The sequence below is a fragment of the Chiloscyllium plagiosum genome, unplaced genomic scaffold (genome assembly GCF_037043375.1).
Source record: "Chiloscyllium plagiosum isolate Xiang-an unplaced genomic scaffold, Cpla_swu_hap1 HiC_scaffold_1, whole genome shotgun sequence".
In the NCBI taxonomy this organism is placed as follows: Eukaryota; Metazoa; Chordata; class Chondrichthyes; order Orectolobiformes; family Hemiscylliidae; genus Chiloscyllium; species Chiloscyllium plagiosum.
Window position 1 is genome coordinate 75,031,046 of NW_028270139.1, and position 18,456 is coordinate 75,049,501.

The window sequence follows — 18,456 nt, forward strand, 5'->3', positions numbered from 1 at the left end:
TACGTTTGCAGATGATACGAAGATAGGTGGATGGGCAGGTAGTATTGAAGAGGCTGGGAGACTGCAGAAAGATCTCGATAGGTTAGAAGAGTGGGCAAAAAAAGTGGCAGATGGAGTACAACATGGAAAAGTGTGAGGTCATGAACTTTGGTAGGCAGAAGAGAGGCATGGACTATTTTCTAAATGGGGAGAAAATTCAGAAATCGGAAGTGCAAATGAACATTGGGAGTCCTAGTATAGAATTCTCTTAAGGTAAACTTGCAGGCTGAGTCGGTAGTTAGGAAAGCAAATACAAGGTTGTCATTCAGCTCGTGATGAATATAGACGCATGGATGTACTTCTGAGGCTTTATAAAGCATTGGTCAGACCACATTTAGAATAGTGAGAGCAATTTTGGGCCCCATATTTCAGGTAAGGTGTATTGGCCATGGAGTGGGTCCAGAGGAGGTTTGTGAGAATGATCCCAGGAATAAAAGACTTAACATATGAGGAATGTTTGAGGACTATGGGACTACAGTTGGTCAAGTTTAGAAGGATAAGGGGGATCTGATTGGAACTTTCAGAATACTGAGAGGGAAGATGTTTTCATTGGCAAGAGAGATGAGGATCCAAGACCACTACCTCAGAGTAAAGGGAAGACTTTTTAGAACAGAGATAAGGAGAAACTTCGTTAGCCAGAGAGTGGTGAATTTGTGGAATTCATTGCTACAGAAGGCTGTGCAGGTCAGGTAATTGAGTATATTTACTGTCCAATGTCCAGGATACAGAAATGGCAGACAATATGTCAGTCTTCACTAGAGAGGATACCTGTAGCATCCTGGAAGTAGCTGTAAATCAGGAATTGAAAGAGAATGGGAAACTTGAGATATTTACAAATACGAGTTAAGTAATACTGAGTAAATTGGATCCAAGGTGGGGATGGAATAGGAGGGCTCTTGCCTGGAGTTCATCCACTCTCATTTGTTTTCTTTCTTCTTTTTCTTGTTACTTCTGCTCTTTCTCTTTTGCTTTGTTATCTTTGGCCAGGTTAGATGGCAGTACCAGAGCGGCAGTGAGAGCAGGCTGTCGCGGCAGCGATAAGGACATCCTCCCGGTATTCAGGGCAGGTGGCAGCAAAGCTCCTCCAGTGATTGGAGGCAGTGACAGCGGACTCAAGGTGGTGGCGCTGTCAAGGCGACATTTTGGAGGGTGGCAGCCAGAGCAGGACTCTTGGCCTGAAGGTGGCCAGGCCTGGCAGCGGACTCAGGGACTCCTGGTTGCAGTGGGCCCACAGCAGGAACTCCTGGTGGTGGCTGCAGCGGTGGCAGCGTGATATGCCTGGAGCAGAAACTCCTGGCATCATTGAGGCAACAGCAAAGCCACCTGGTTGTGGTCAGGATGCCTGGAGCTGGGAGTCCTAGTTAACGACGAGGTAGCGGTGGCAGCAGAGCCTGAGACTCTTGTTTGCGGGCTGAGTGTGGGGGCAGCATGTGACTTGGTTTAGGTGGGCCCAGTAGTGAAGAGATGGCGTCTAAAGAACGGTGACTCCTATGTTGGTGACATCAGTGCAGGCAGCAGTGAGGCAGTGCAGGAGGGCTGGTGCAGGTGTGGTTGGTGAGCTTGCTCAGAACCCATGGTGGAGACAGACTCTCTTTCAGTTACTCTTTTTCTTCTTAAGCTATTCAAAATGGTGCCGGATTGACAGTTGACAGTTGGCGACAGTTAAAACTTTTCACTGTCATTTACTGTTTTATTCATTAGAAAATGCAAGTGACAACAAATCATTCAACTCAATTCAATACTATAAATTATTGGAAGGGAAAGTGAGGGCTGCAGATACTGGAGATCAGAGCTGAAAATGTGTTGCTGGAAAAGCGAAGACAGGTCAGGCAGCATCCAAGGCACATGAGAATCGACGTTTCGGGTATAAGCCCTTCTTCAGGAATGGAGAATCGACGTTTCGGGCATAAGCCCTTCTTCAGGTGGCAGCAAAGCTCCTCCAGTGATCGGAGGCAGTGACAGCGGACTCAAGGTGGTGGCGCTGTCAAGGCGACATTTTGGAGGGTGGCAGCCAGAGCAGGACTCTTGGCCTGATGGTGGCCAGGCCTGGCAGCGGACTCAGGGACTCCTGGTTGCAGTGGGCCCACAGCAGGAACTCCTGGTGGTGGCTGCAGCGGTGGCAGCGTGATATAACTGGAGCAGAAACTCCTGGCTTATGCCCGAAACGTCGATTCTCCTGTTCCTTGGAATTCCTGAAGAAGGGCTTATGCCCAAAACGCCGATTCTCCTGTTCCTTGGATGCTTCCTGACCTGCTGCGCTTTTCCAGCAACACATTTTCAGCTATAAATTATTGGAACACAAGCTGACAAGTCACTGGAGTCTGACAGATGTTATCCTAGGGTTTAAAAGAAGTAGCTAGCTGTATAGTTTGCATGTTGGTTTTAAATTTCTAAACCTCTTTAGATTCCAGGAAGATTCCTTTAGATTGGAACATAGTAAATATAGCTCCTTTATTCAAAAAGGGAGCAAGGCAGAAATTAAGGAACTATAGACAAGTTAGAGATATACATCATGGAAACAGAACCTTCGGACCAACTCATCCATGCTAGATATCGTAAATAAATCTGGTTCCATTTGCCAGCATTTGGCCCTTATCCCTCTGAAGCCTTCTTATTCATATAACCAATCAGATGTCTTTTAAATGGTGCAATTATAAAACAATAATTACTACTCCTAGAATTTGAGGAAATCAGCTCTAACACTGAAAATACCTCAAAAAAGGAGATCTTATCGCCACAATTTTTTCCTGACCTCCATCTTGGATTATCCACAGTTATTTGGAAAATAATAGAACCTTTACTGTTTTTAAAAAAAGTTATTGCAGGGCATTTAGATAAGCTCATGATAATCCGGCAAAGTTTTGAAAAAGGGAAATCATTGTAGGTACAAGCGATTAGTTTTCCCAATTTACTAGAGCTCTCTAGGGAGGTAACATGTCCAGAAGACATTTGAAAATATGTCGCATCAAAGGTTATTCAGAGAATGAAAGCTCGTGGTGAAGAGGGGTAGCATTTTGGTGTGGATAGAAGATTGGCTGGCTAATAGGAAACAGACAGGAGGCATAAATGAGTCTTTTTTTTTATATTTGTCAGATGTAACAAGTAATGCAACACAGGAATCAGTGCTGGGACACCAACTGTTCACAATTTATATAAACAATTTGAATGAAGGGACAAGAAGGTGTGGTTGCCAAATTTGTTGACAACAAAAAGGTAGGTAGAAAAGCAAGTTGTGAAGAGATGGTTACAGAAGGTAGGTTAAATAAGTGGGCAAAGAGATGGTTAATGAAGTATAACATGGGAAGATGTGAAATGGTCAAAATTGGCAGGAGGGATAATTAAGAAATAGATTATATGAATGGTGAACAATTTCAGAGCACAGAGGTGCGGAGGGATCACAGTGTCCTCATGTCCACGAATGGTAAAAGGTTAGCACATAGGCACAAGTGATTAGAAAATTGCTTTGTTATCACTTTTGTGAAGGGAATTGAATACAAAAGTAGGTGGTATGAGATCACAGTGCACAATATTTAAGGGAAACTGTTAGTGTATTGCAGGTGGCTCGGATAAGGTTTACCAGACTAAAGCCTAGGATGAAAGTTTTGTCTTAGGAGGAAAGGTTGGACATAGGTCTTCTCTTTTGGCAGAACAAGGGATCACTGTTTAAAAATCAGGGTTGCCCATTTAAAATAGAAACAGGGTAATTTTTGTCTTCTCAGAGGGTTATTGAAAAAGTGGTGGAAGCAGACTCAGAGTCATAGTCATACAGCACGGAAACAGAACCTTCAGTCCAACCAGTCCATACCTAAAGCAGAAGCAATTGTTGTTTAAGGGATAGGGAATAAAAGGTTAACAGGGTTGGCAAGAATGTGGATTTGAGGTGACAATCAGAACAGTCGTTAATTTATTCAACGGTGGAACAAATGTGAAGGGCTGAATGGCTTACTGGTGCTCCTAAATTCTATGTATTTACAGAAGAACCATGGATAGTTTTACATTTGATTTGTATTTCTACATTGTGTGTGTTAAGAGGCAAAGTACATTATTTTAATTTTATTTTTGAGCTTTGCATGTAGCACTAGGTTTCTGCAAACCTTTTACATGCACATAAGTGAGGTCTTTTGAAGCCTAGAAGTGAATAATTCAGTGCATTAGAAGCAAAGATAGAAGAGAGGAACCAAATTGGGCTATTGCATATCAATAAGGTGACCGATGACACAGAGGAATAGCTACAGAAACAAGATTATTTAGAAAGGCAATATGCAGGTTTACTTCCGAACATATTCAGAGGAAGGGTCACTCAACCTGAAACGGTAACTCTGATTTCTCTCCACAGATGCTGCCAGACCTGCTGAGCTTTTCCAGCAATTGCTGTTTTTGTTTGAGAGCTGTATTAACTGCTTGCTTCAAGGTGTCAAGAAGAAACATTAACAAAAGAAAGGACATTGTGCGAATGCAGAAATTTGCTGAAAATAAAGGATTTACAGTTGTGCTAATAACAAACTTTAAAAATGGAGACAGGGTGACTCTTCACTTAGGCTTGAATATTGTAAGGTTATTACTGACAGTAAAAGAATTTTTTCGATATTTGTAATAAAACCATTTCAGCTAATTCCTGCAGAGTGTCAAATACTTCATTTTTTTTCCTTTTGTGTGAATAAACTTTGATGTTCTTTTGTTAACAGTATATTGGCAGTTTCATGATTATGTTCAGTGATCAACAGTAAACAAATGGTAAAAATCAAGCCAGGTTGCATTTTGGGATCTATTCAGCATTACCATCAGCTGGGATCATAACAGATTTCCAAAGTACATTATACTGTTGCTTCTCATTGAATTTATAAGATATCACACTCTGTCACAACTTCCCTCAAAGGGAGCACTACCATTGACAGCATATTGGTTATTATACTTACTTTTCTTGCTGGCATTTCACCTCCAAATGATATCTCTAAAAGAAAAGTAACATCATTTCTTACATTTCAGAGTAGATAGATGTGACCAGAGAAGTATATTTTGAAGTGGCTTGTAGTCAGTATTCCATCTCTTACACTCTCTCCCAGACAGACACTGATGAAAATGCTCCTTTCTTAATCTTTGTGTAGCAGCGATGCATTGCTTTGGATGCAAAAGCAATTGCTTTTCCGTGCTGCATGAGGATTACTCTAAGTTCCTTCTTGCTTGCACTACAGTGCAGGATAACTTCATTGTTGCCAGCACAGTCCCTCAGGGGTTGTACCACCATTATTTGCTGTTTGATGAAGTGAAAGCTGCTTCTCATCAATGCCCCAATATCAATGAACATCCTTTGCAGTGAGCTTGCAAAGAGGTTCATATGAATAAATGAGATAAGAACTTGGCGAGATAGTTCACCAGTCTTAGTAAATGCCTTCACATCTACAGGTTGTTGCATCTCTACCAAAGGTCCCACTTACCAGTATTAGGGCAATGTCCTTTGGGTGTCAGCATTTAACTTATTTGACTTCAATCATCTTCAGTTGTAGCGTTTTTCTTGCTCAGCTTCAGATTCAGCTGCCACTTCTGTCTAGAAGTTTCAGTAGGTTCTGATCAAATTCTGTGATGGCTTCTCCATTGTGTCTCTACATCCAATGAGCAGATCATCTGTACTTGCTTACACTCCTGGAAGATATTTATTATCTCATGTAGTCTGCGAAAGTATTGTTCTGGAGCAGTAGAAATAGCAAATGGCAATGTGCAATGATCAGTACCTCCCACATGGTGTCCAGAACGCAGTCAGGAAATTGCTGCTTTTGTAGTTCATTTAACGGTATCCATCCTTTGCATCAAGTATAATAAAGAGCTTTGCTTTGGCAAATAGTTGCAAGATTTGCATGAGATAGTGAAATCTCTTCAAAGTTTTAGTGAGATCCTTTCCAGACTTTTTCCACTGCTCCATGCTGCTAGTCCAGTATGTAGCAATCATCAGATTTTTGAGAACTCTCTTCTTTTCCAAATCCTTTGTCTTGTTTTTCAAGCATGGTTTGAGGGTTGATGGACTTCTCAGCTGATACTGAATTGATCTCATACACCCATTTACTTGGAGATGATAGTCAGCAGGAAGACAGTCAAAACTTGAGAAAACAACTTAAAATTTGTCAGGATCTGTTCAGCATTCAATGGCTTATAAAATGCTGCAAATGTTTTGTGGTATGTGGATGGTTACCGGTCTAGGATTTTGAATCATTTCAGCTGATCTGCAGAGTTTCTTTCATCCCATTGTGTGGGTCTGTCAGCTTAGTTTGCAATTTCAGGATGAGTATTGTTCCATTATTTAACGTCAAATTTAACTTCAACAGATCCATTTTCAGGTCACCATTTTCAACAATTTCACACAGATCTACAAAGCTCATGATGTCATATGTAATACCAATGTCTATCTAACACTTTACATTAACTTGAAGCTGTTCTTCTGCAGACATCATTCCAAATGTCCCATATTGTTTTCTTAGCTTTAGGTTTGATGGTACCAATCTGTTCGAAGATATGAAGTGATTCTTCAGATATCTCTCCAGCAACCATCTTTATAAGTTTGCTTTCAATCTTTCCAACAAAAGAATCTGCACAAAGTGGCTCTGCATCTTGCTGTTGGAGCTCTGTTTTTCGAATGGCTTATGTTTCAGACATAAGCCCTTCAACAGTGAAAGGTTTCTGATGAAAGGCTTATGCCCGAAACGTTGACTCTCCTGCTCCTTGGATGCTGCCTCACCAGTTGTGTTTTTCCAGCACCACAGTTTTCAACAGATCTCCAATATCTGTAGTCCTCACTTTCTCCTAAGTGTTTACAGGTCCAAGTCTTTCAGTGGGGAGGGAGTAGGTGAAGGGTGCAGTCAAATGGGTTTGATGGTGGTGCTCAGTGTAACATTTCCAGGGGAATTATTTTTAATTTATTTATTTGTTTTTGGTATTTGGAGGCTACTGGTTACATATTCATTTTAGAATTTACTACCCATCCTTACTTGGCCTTGAAAAGATGTTAGCAAGTCTCCTTCTTGAAGTCAATGTGCTGTAGATTCATCCACAGTAAATCCCACATATATCTTGCTCAAGTTTCTAACACTCAGTGCAGTATTTGAGAGATCCACAGAAGGTTCCAGGCAGCAGAAATCACCCTTATGGAAGGTTCAACTTCCTGGGCAATTTCCACACATGTGTACATTCAGACCTCAGCAGGGTCCTGACACACATATCCCAATTCATTTGAATTTCCGATATCCAAAGATTTGGATTTTGGAAATTTTGGGTTAATGTTTCTCAACTTGACCAACCAACCAACCAACGACCTCCTCTCAACCACCCATGGGTAGGAAAGGGTCTGGTGAGAGATTAACTTGCCAAAAATATCAATTCACTGACTGGCCTCTGCTTACGTGCTTGGGGGAAGTGGGGATGATTATGCATCTGCAATATGGTAGATATGACCTGGTAGTGCTTCATCAAGAGAAGAGTGAATGCTTCATTTTGTATTTGTGACATCTTTCATCCTGAGAAGTAGAAATGCTTCACCAAACATTAAAGACATAAAAGGGACTATTTGAATAAATTTAATATCCTTACCTGGTGGATGTCATCACCAGGGCTATACACTGCCTTGAACTGCTTCATGTGCGCCCGTGCTCTTGTTATGCTCCGAAGTGTTTCAAACGCTTGATCCACAATACTAGCGGCTTTGTCAAATATTAACGCAGATGCTGAGGAACAACCTGAAAGAAAGTATACATGATATTGTTCAATAATTTCACACCTTTGTAGCCCAACAGGAGACAAATGGCTTAGTGTTATTATCACTAGGTTAATAATCCAGAGAACCAGGTAATGTTGTGGGGACCTCAGTTCAAAGTTTGCCATGGCAGATGGTTGAATTTTAATTCAATAAAGAATCTGGAATAAACAGTCTAATGATGACCATGAAACCACTATTGATTGTTTGGAAAACCTATCTGGTTCACTAATGTCCTTTAGGATAGAAATCTGTCATGCTTACCTGGTCTGGCCTACATATGAATCCAGACCCACAGTAATGTGGTTGACTCTTAACAGCCCCCTGGGCAATTAGGGATGGGTAATAAATTCTGGCACAACCAGCGATGCCCACATCCCATGCTTGAATTTTTAAAAATTTAAAATGTGCACTCTTTCCATCTTTACTGTATTTGTGTTGCAGGATTATAACAAAAAGCACTCCAATGGTTGAGTTTGAAGATGTATTGTATAATGGAATCCTAATATTTACAGACTGCAAAGACCTAAGATTTAATTGCTGTTCAATATTTAGTTAGCCAGTCTCATTTAAAGATGGCAGATTTCTCAGTTTACCGCTGGGAAACCTCATTGGTCATGGGTTGCAGTAGAGGTGGGATGCTTATGAAGATTTATGAACATTTAATGTCTTTAACATTCTTCTCCCCCCAAATATCAGCAGAACACTTGCAAAACTATTAAATCCTAGTGTTCCTCTGGACTCCAAGAACTTTCTCCCAAATCACCCTGATGGCCACATCCTCCTTCCTGGTATTTGCACTTACCCATTATCTTTCTCCCAAATTCTGTGAGGTTTCTACTGATGATACAAATCGCTCAACTCCTTTCCCTGATCAAGTACCCAGTGATGCCATAACCTAATAAGCATCTATAATCACTAATGCTCAGAACCAACAGGTTCTTGACATCATTAGAAAATTGGCCTAAACATGGACAAGAGAGTTAAGGTGAGAGCAAATGCCTTTGACATCAAGGCAGCATTTGACCAACAGCAGTGTCAAGGAGCCCAAACAAAACTGGAGTCAGTACGAGTCAGAGAGAAATCTCAACATTAGTTCGAGTCATACCCAACACAAGGTGAGTTGTTGGAGATCAATCAACTCAATAACAGGAACCCTATTCAATTGTTCCATAAATCACTTTCCCTTCATCATGTGGTCAGAAGGGGGAATATTCACTGATAGAGTCATACAGCACAGAAACAGACCCTTTGGTCCAACCAGTCCATGCCGAACGCAATTCCAAACTATACCAGTCCCATTTGCCTGCTCCTGGCCCATATCCTATTCCTTTCCTATCCATGTATCTATCCAAATATCTTTTAAACGTAATTGCACCCACATCCACCATTTTCACAGGAAGTTCATGCCACACGCGAGCCACCCTCTGTGTAAACAATTTGCCTCTTAAGTTTTTTTTAGATCTCTCTCCTCTCACCTTAAAAATGTGCCCCTTAGTCTTGAAAACCCCCGTCCGAGGGAAAAGATAAATGCAACTAACTCTATCTATACCTCTCATTATCTTCTAAACTTTTATCAGATTGCCTCTCAAACATCTATGCTCCAGTGGAAAAAAGTCCCAGCCTATCCAACCTTTTGTTATAACTCAAGCCTTTCATACCTGGCAAAATCCTGGTAAATTTCTTCTGAACCCTCTCCAGTTTGATAAGATCCTTCCTATAACTGGGCGACCAGAACTGGACACAGTATTCCAGAAGATGCCTCACCAATGTCCTGTACAACCGCAACATGACTTCCCAACTCAGATATGCAAAACTAAGCATTGAAGGCAAGCGAGCCAAATGCCTTTTTAACCACCCTGTCTATATGTGATGCAAACTTCAAGAATTATGTACTGACACTCCCAGGGCCCTCTGTTACATAACATTACCCAGGGCCCTACCATTAATTGTATAAGTCTTACCCTTGTTTGTTGTACCAAAATGCAATACCTCGTATTTATCCAGATGGAACTCCATCTGCCATTTTTCAGCCCATTGACACACTTGATCAAGATCCCTTTGTAATCTTGGAAAACCTTCTTCACTGTCTACTGTGCCATCAATTTTGGTGTCGTCCGCAAACTTATTAACCATGCCTTTTATATTCTCATCCAAATCATTTACATAACTGACAAACAAAAGAGGACCCAGAACCGATCCCTGTGGAACACCTCTGGTGACAGAGCTCTAGTCTGAAAAGCAACTTTCCACCATTACTCACTGTCTCCTGCCATTCAGCCAATTCTGTATTCAATTTGCGAGCTCACCCTGAATCTCATGTTAGCTAACTTTACTAATTAGTCTACCATGCGGAATCATGACAAAGGTTTTACTAAAATTCAAATAAACAATGTCTACTGCTCTGCCATCTTCACCCTTTTTGGTAAGTTCCTCAAAACACTCAATCAAGTTTGACAGACATGATTTTCCTTGCACAAGACCATGCTGACGAACCTTAATCAATTTTTACCTCTCTAAAAGTCCATAAATCCTATCTTTATAATCACTTCACAATATTAAACATGACTTGTAACTTCCCAGGTATTGAGACAATTCCTATTCAAATGCAAGAAGACCTGGACAACATTCAGTTCTGGACTGACAAATGGCAAGTAACATACATACCACACAAGTAAAGGCAATTTACCATTTCCAATGAGATAGAATCTATGCACCTTCATTTGACATTTAATGCATTATCATCAATTCCCCAAAATTAATTCTGGGGATTAACACTGACCATAAACTGAACTGGACCAGCCATATAAACACCGTGGCTGCAAGACCAGGTCAAAGATCGGTAAATTCTGCAGCAATTAACTCATCTCCTATCTCTTCAATATCTGTCCACCACCTACAAGGCACATGTTCGGAGTGTGATGGAATACTCCCCATTCAATGACCGCAGCTCCAACAATGGTCAAGAAGCTTGACATCATACAGGACAAAGTAGCCGCTTGATTGGCACCACATCTGTATGCATTTACTTCCTCAACCATTGAGATACACATACAAGATGCACTGCAGTAACTTAAGACTGCTCCTTAGGCCGACCCACAAGGGGAACACCACCACCTGCAAGTTCCCCTTCAGGTCACAAACAATGCTGACTGGGAACAACATCACTGTTCCCTTACTGTCACTGGGGTCAAAGTCCTGCAATTCCCGCCTGAACAGAGTCAGTGTGTGTGTGTGTGCGCGCACGCGTGTGCGTGTGTGTGTGTGTGTGTGTGTGTGAGAGTGAGAGTGAGAGTGAGAGTGAGAGAGAGAGAGAGAGAGAGAGAGAGAGAGAGAGAGTGTGTGTGTGTGTGTGTCTGACCTGCTGCGCTTTTCCAGCAACACATTTTCAGCTCAAGGTGTCTCTTCCCAACACACCATTCTTGGCTCCCAGATCGACTGATTTCCTTTATGATTTCCCTTCTAAAAATCTTTCATCTATTCAACCACCTGTGGCATTTATGCTACCACCCTTTTCAGATTCTTAACTTCAAAAAAATGAAAATATAAATTCACTAAGTATATAACTAGACATAATAGAAATGAATTACATAAAAACCTTGCCATTCACACAAGTTGAATCTGAAAATTCCAACATTGGTTTTAACAAAGACCATAAATCACATTATCACAACGCATACTTTGCTGTGAGCAATAGCTAAGGAAATCTAATACAAATTATGGTTGATGCCAGACGTGAAAATATTCACAGTGTACAATATTAGGTACACGATTTGAATTTGATGCTTAGGCAATGTGAAACTTGACTGCATTTGTTCTGTGGAGAAAGTGAGGACCGCAGATGCTGGAGATCAGAGTCAAGAGTGTGGTGCTGAAAAAGCACAGCAGGTCAGGCAGCATCCGAGGAGGAGAATTGATGTTTCGGGCATAAGCCCTTCATTAGGAATGAGAGGTCAAGAGTGCGGTGCTGAAAAAGCACATCAAGAGTGTGGTGAGGGAAAAGCATTTGTTCTGTGTGACACATTACTCAAAAGTTCTGATTTGAGACTGGGTGTCAAAAACGGAAATGCATTCTAATTCCTGACACTGACTTCTCCCATCTAGTGATTTCTTTTATTCATTCACAGGATATAGGTGTCGTGGTTAGGGCAGCATTCATTGCCCATTAATTACCCAGAGGGCAGCTAGGAGACAACTACATTACTGAGCGTCACATGTAGGTCAGACCAGTTTCTTTCCAGGCAGGCAGCTTCCTTCCCTAAAATACATTATTGAATCAGATGTTTTTTTCCAACAACTGGCAATGGTTTCATAGCAATCATTAGATGCTTATTTCCAGGTATCTGCCATGATGAGATTTGAACCTGGGTATTTGGATTAACCATCTAACAAAAATCCTACTAGGCCATTAGCTCCTCTGTGGATTTCCTGATAGTGACTCAATCATGCCATACAGAAATTACATAATTCATGCTCAAAACAATTCATGCTCATCATTTCAAAACTGCATTATGCTAATAATTAGATTACTTACCATGAACATTCAACAACCACTGCCCCAAAAATGTTTTTGCCTATATATCACTTGTGGAATCTAATACTATAGTAGTAACTAATCTAAAGTTTATATAGATGTATAAATGTAATAATTTGTTGTTAACTGATTACAATTTTGTTCAATTAAAATGATTTTCAATGCCTTTCAGTCACTCCCAGAAATGTAGGAGGGCAGTTTCAAAATCACATAATTATCTGGCCAAAATAATTTGCATATAAACTAGGAAAGCAAATTGATTCTGTCACAGTCAAGCTCACTGGCGCAGAGTTCATATAAAATCTAAATCGAGATTCTATTCTTGGAGTGACCGAGTGACACAGATTAGTACAAGAAACAACTTACGTTCATGTCAAAACACATACCATTGTATTAAGTACTGATAACATGAAATATTTTCATTGGAGTAGTTACTAGACCAAGTTTTGATATTTTGAATTTTATTTTCTCAAATGTTCTACATAAGAGTTGGGGTTCAATAACTCATCTGTTTTCTATGCACTTGTGTGCACTGCCAAGAAGTGACTCCCCTTGACATCATTTGGGCAAATGTGGCATCCAAGGAACTCTAGCAAAAATGGAGACAATGAGAATCGGGGTAACTCCCATTTAATTGGTGTCAGACATTAAGGAAGATAGCTGTTAGTATTCCGCCATCTCAGCTCCAGGACAATTTTGCAGTTCCCCAGTGTAGTGTCTTAGAGCCAACTGTCTTTTGCTGCTTCATCAATGACCTTCATTTCATCATAAGGTCAGAAATTTTATTTTTAATTCATTCACAGGATGAGAGTGTCATTGGTAAGGCTAGCATTTATTGCCTAAAGGCCCATTAAGAGTCAACCACATTTAAGTGGGTCTGCAGTCATGTAGGCCGGACCAGGTAAGGAGAACTGTTTCCTTCCCTAAGAGATATTAGCAAACCAGATGGGGTTTTCCAACAATTGAAGATGATTTGTAGTTATTATTAGACTCTTAATTCTAGATTTTTATTGAATTCAAATTCTACCCATCTTCTGGGGAGGGATTTTAAGGCAGGTCCAGAGAACATTTCCTGTGTCTTTGGATTAACAGTCCAGCAATAGGATCACATGGCTGTTACTTCCCTTCAAGTGGAGTTGCTCACTGACAATTGCACTATATCCAGCAGTCCAACAAGGGCTGGACAATATCCAAGTTTGGGCGGACAAGTGTCAAGTGAAATTCATGCCACAAAGTCTAGGACAAAGACCATTGCCAAAAAGAGACATTCCTGACATTCAGTGGCATTACCATCTTTGAATCCCCCACTATCAACATCCTCTGGTTTATCATTGAACAGAAGCTGAACTGGACTAACCACGTAGAGTCATAGAGATGTACAGCACGCAAACCCTTCGGTCTAACTCGTCCATGCTGACCAGATATCCCAATCCAATCTAGCCCCATATGCCTGTATTTGGCCCATATCCATCTAAACCCTTCCTATTCATAAACCCATCCACATGCCTTTTAAATGCTGCAATTGTACCAGCCTCCACCACTTCCTCTGGCAGCTCATTCCATACACATACCACCCTCTGCATGAAAGAGTTGCCCCTTAGGTCTCTTTTATATCTTTCCCCTCTCACCCTAAACCTATGCCCCCTAGTTCTGGACACCCCCACCCCATGGAAAAGGCTTTGTCTATTTACCCTAACCATTTTATAAACCTCTATGAGGTTACCCCATAGCCTTTGACACTCCATGGAAAACAGCCCCAGCCTATTCAACCTCTTCCTACAGCTCAAATCCACCAACCCTGGCAAAATCCCTGTAAATCTTTTCTGAACCCTTTCAAGTTTTAGAACATCCTTCTGAAAGAAAGGAGACCAGAATTGCACGCAATATTCCAAAAGTGGTCTAAGCAACGTCCTGTACAGTCACAACATGATCTCCCAACTCCTATACTCAATGTTCTAACCAATAAAGGAAAGCATACCAAATGCCTTCTTCACTATCCTATGTATGAGCGACTCTACATGCAAGGAGCTATGAACCTGCACTCCAAGGTCTCTTTGTTCAGCAACACTCCCTAGGACCTTACCATGAAGTGTGTAAGTCCTGCTAAGATTTGCTTTCCCAAAATGCAGCACCTCACATTTATCTGAATTAAACACCAATGAATATTATAGAAGCTGCAGGTAGAAAGAACAAAAACTATATTAAACAAAATTGGCCTATACTTGTAAAAAAATAAAAACGATTTGCAAACACACACTCCCAAACAGTACAATAATGGAAATAAACACAGAATGTGATAACAAAAAAAAAGGTAAGATTATCATGGAGAAATAATGAAGACACAGCACTCTATGGAACTGCACAAAATAACAGAGCAAGCGCAGTGTCTTCCATTTATAAATCTGTATCTCTTCAGATGATTTTATGATGGTGCTTTGTTAATTCAGACTGTGGAATGCAAGGAGGCTACAACTTTACAAACTAAAGAAGTGACAACGTAAAAGTCCTTTGAAACAGATGCTGTTGCTTTATAACAGATTTCACCATGTACTTCATATCTGTCATTCGTGTAACCGCAGCCTCGGTTTGCAGTCAGGATGGATTGTGAAGCCTGTCTGTAGTTGTTATCATCATTGTGCCACTGAGGCATTGAAGAGTTAGTTGTTCTGAAAAGTACTAAATATTTAAACAGTCAGCAGGTAGACTACCAGGTAAGCTGTCTTGTGGTTGACTAGGTTAATGAGCACTCATGCTGAGTGTTTGACATTCAGCTGAATGATAGATGATACTTAAAAGCACTTTCAAATTAATTTCCCTAGCACAGAATCAGATTAATGGAATCACAATGCATTCTTAAAATACCATTCAGGCTTCTGTCATTCCCGTGTTGGGAACCTCCCTTTGTTTCTCCAAAGCATAACTGTCAAGAGTGCTTCATTTTTGAAATTACGTTTTTAGTTAATACTGCAGTGGAAGAGGGTAATATTACTTATGAAAAGCAGCAATTGACAAAGATGACAAAGTAATTGGATTACAATTTCAATGACAGCCTTGTATAATGGAGATAGTTTTGACTTTTTTTGGTATTTCAAGTGGGATCAGAATGGCTTGATTACATTCTACTGTCTGTGGGAACAAAAACCAGCTACAAGGGGCCAGTGATGAATTTTTGTTTCGCAATGCTTAATGCCATCTCTGCAACTTTGCACATTTCTAATATTGTTCACCCATTCAATGTTGAAGACCTCAGCATTCGTTTTTTGCTTGAAGATTCAAGTATTAAACTATTCTCCTGGCCAATCTCTCGGGTCAAACTTTAGCTCACCCAAGTTCTCCCATTCATAGCCTAACTCACTCAAGATTGAGTGCAGCCTGATATGTTGGAAAATCCATACAGATTCACCTAACTGCAGGAGTGGCCACGTGTTAGTGTCCTAGTGGTCAGAAAACCTCCATCAGTTCAGTAAGAGGCAGGAATGTGCCCATAGGGGAAATGTGCCTACTTGTAGCAAGTTGCTAAACAAGCTCATTATTATTGGGCTTCATGATGGCAATTACGCTCAAGTGAACATTATGGCAAATGTGAACATTAAGACTTTCCCAATTTTCAAAAGACGGTCAGGCAAACCAGGTCTTGCTTTCACTGGCACAAGTGCCCGATTGTTGAAAACAATTCCCCTTGTAATTGCCTCTGAAGCACCCTCTTCTGTGACCTCCAACTCACTTGTGGCCCGGGCCTCTCCCTGGATGCACAGCTGACTGAGTTGGCAGACCACATTATAGTGGTACTGCTTGTAACAGAATGCTGCCAGCTTCTGATTTGCCAGCAGCATATTGTCCCTTGGGTCTCAAATCCCAGGTAAAGTCTGCAATTACTAAATTGTGCCTGCTGATGTGGTCAGGCTTCCCACTCAGAAGTGACATGGGTTTCCCACTGGTTCTCCAACTAGTGTGCTGAACCTGTGTCAAACGCATTAAAGCTCATCTTTCATGAGTTAATCCATAGTTGTGACCTACACTAGCTTCTGATGCTTCAATGTTTCATTTTCAAATTTTCAACATGATGTTAAAAAATCACTCCATGGCCTCACCCCTTCCTCCATAAGATCTTCCAGCTCTGGAAGCTGCTGAAGCACTGTCATCATGTGATATCACTGTTCTTCCAACTCTGGCATCACTGTGCCTTAAACTATCAAGACCCCTTTATAAGGTTGGCCATGCTCCAACTTTATATATTCCTTTAAGATTCTTCTTCAAACCTACCTCTGATCTAGGCTTTAATCATCTACTCCAACATATCCTGCTTTGGCTCAGTGTCAACACTTGATTATCCTGCTATGAATCACCTTGAAATTTTTTCAATATTCAAAATGCTCTACAAGAACAAAGTGGAATTTTGCCCAGTTCATAATTAGTTTCTACCTCAGAAGAGCAACGATGAATGGGACAACGGGAATTCAGGTCACACTAATATAGTTCAGAAGCTGAAGATAAGGAATATTATTGGCATATGGAAACATGCTTTTCTTAAGCAAAATGCCTGCAATGTTCATTTCATTTTTCACTGGGCCTGTATTCATCAGAATTTAGAAGAACGATTGGTGACCTAATTGTTATTGAAATGTACAAGATTCTTTGGAGCTTGACAGGGTGCATGTGAAAAGGTTGTTTCCGATTATGGGAGAGTTTAGAGCCAGATGGCACAATCTCAGAAGAAGGGATCACACATTTATGACAGAGAGGAGGAGAATGTCTTCTCTCAGGGGATGCAGAATCTGAGGAATACTTTCCTGTGGTAAAGTATTTGACGCAGGGCTATTAAGTATATTTTAGGCTGAGGTAGACAGATTTTTAATCAGCTACGGAGTCAACAGTTCTGAGGAAAAGACAAGAAAGTGGAGTTGAGGATTATTAGATCACCCATGATCTCATTGATTGGCAGAGCAGACTAAATTGGCTGAACGGCCTAATTCTGCTCCTACATTGTAGGAGTATAAAATTTCGTAGTTGACAATAGAGTTCCTACGCTTGATACTCACTTGCATACATACTAAAACTAAGACATCAAATTTAAAAAAACCTTTAGTATTACTGAAGATGATTTTCATTACTGAAAGAACAAACAAGCTTTAGTTTGGGTCTCCTAGGATGATCTTTATGGGGTTTTTAAACAGTTCCTCATTGCATACCAGAATTGAATAAATATCAACGAGAAAAGACACGTTGTCAAAGCTTTTTGTCTTGCACACATCAGTGCAATTCACAAGATTATTAACATTTACACTGTATAAATAGAATGCTGATTGATTTGCAAATAAAATCTGATTGATAGAGGCATTTCAGTGAAAGCTACAGCAGTTAATAAGGATGATTAATTATTGACTGCCAGACTCAGTTTAAACTTTGAATCAGGCAGATTGACTCTGATTAGTCAAAGCAGTGCTCTGGGAAATGGACCATTAAATGGCTGTCTTGTTTATGTTCATGACTACGTTGTTTAGTTGAAACAGGTGCAGTGCCAAGTACATGTTCTGTTTGTCTGCAAAGAACAGGGCCCTGTGTATTAGCGTATATAGCTTCCAGTGTTTGCAAGTGTACACATTATGTTTGACTGACAATCTTAAATTGGTTATCAGTATAATTATTCACACACTCAGGATTATCTAGCAAATGTTGTCCAACAGAGTCACAGCTGATGTTGAACATTGTACTCTTAAGTTTTGCAAGAGTGAAATGGTTGTGCTCAATCAGGATCATGCCCGTTGTGAACAGCTGAAAGGATATGCTACTTGATACGATCTGCCAGTCTTGGAGATGAATCATGTAAATAATTACACTGACAACCGATTTAAGATCGTCAGTTAGGAACACAGTGTGATTTATAGCTACACCTATTAATATGCAAGATTCTGTATCTTGCAGATGTGAGGGACATGGACGTGCTCTGTGTCTGCTTCAACTCAACAAAATTGATGGAAGTAATTTGCAGGTTAATTTAGGAGGGCAATGCCCTGACCAATCAGAGTCAACCTGTTTGGTTTGAATTGCATGTTGGTCAGTTAGCTCCCTTGGCTGGACAGTTGGTTTGTGATGCTGAGTGACCAGATGACATAGAAGCAGGAATAGGCCATTCAGCCCACCAAGT

General features: G+C 40.6%; 1 protein-coding gene across 3 annotated transcripts in view; it reads right to left on the reverse strand.

The window, feature by feature from the left end:
- scfd2 (sec1 family domain containing 2) overlaps positions 1-18,456 on the reverse strand; it is a 325,676-nt gene that overhangs the window by 33,003 nt on the left and 274,217 nt on the right. For all 3 annotated transcript variants that reach the window (XR_006311787.2, XR_006311785.2, XM_043691021.2), the window contains exon 6: positions 7,615-7,760. Coding sequence is in view for 1 of the 3 variants with exons in the window: in XM_043691021.2 (XP_043546956.2) it covers positions 7,615-7,760 (146 nt within the window). In the remaining 2 variants the exon portion in view is untranslated. The remainder of the gene's footprint in view (positions 1-7,614; positions 7,761-18,456) is intronic.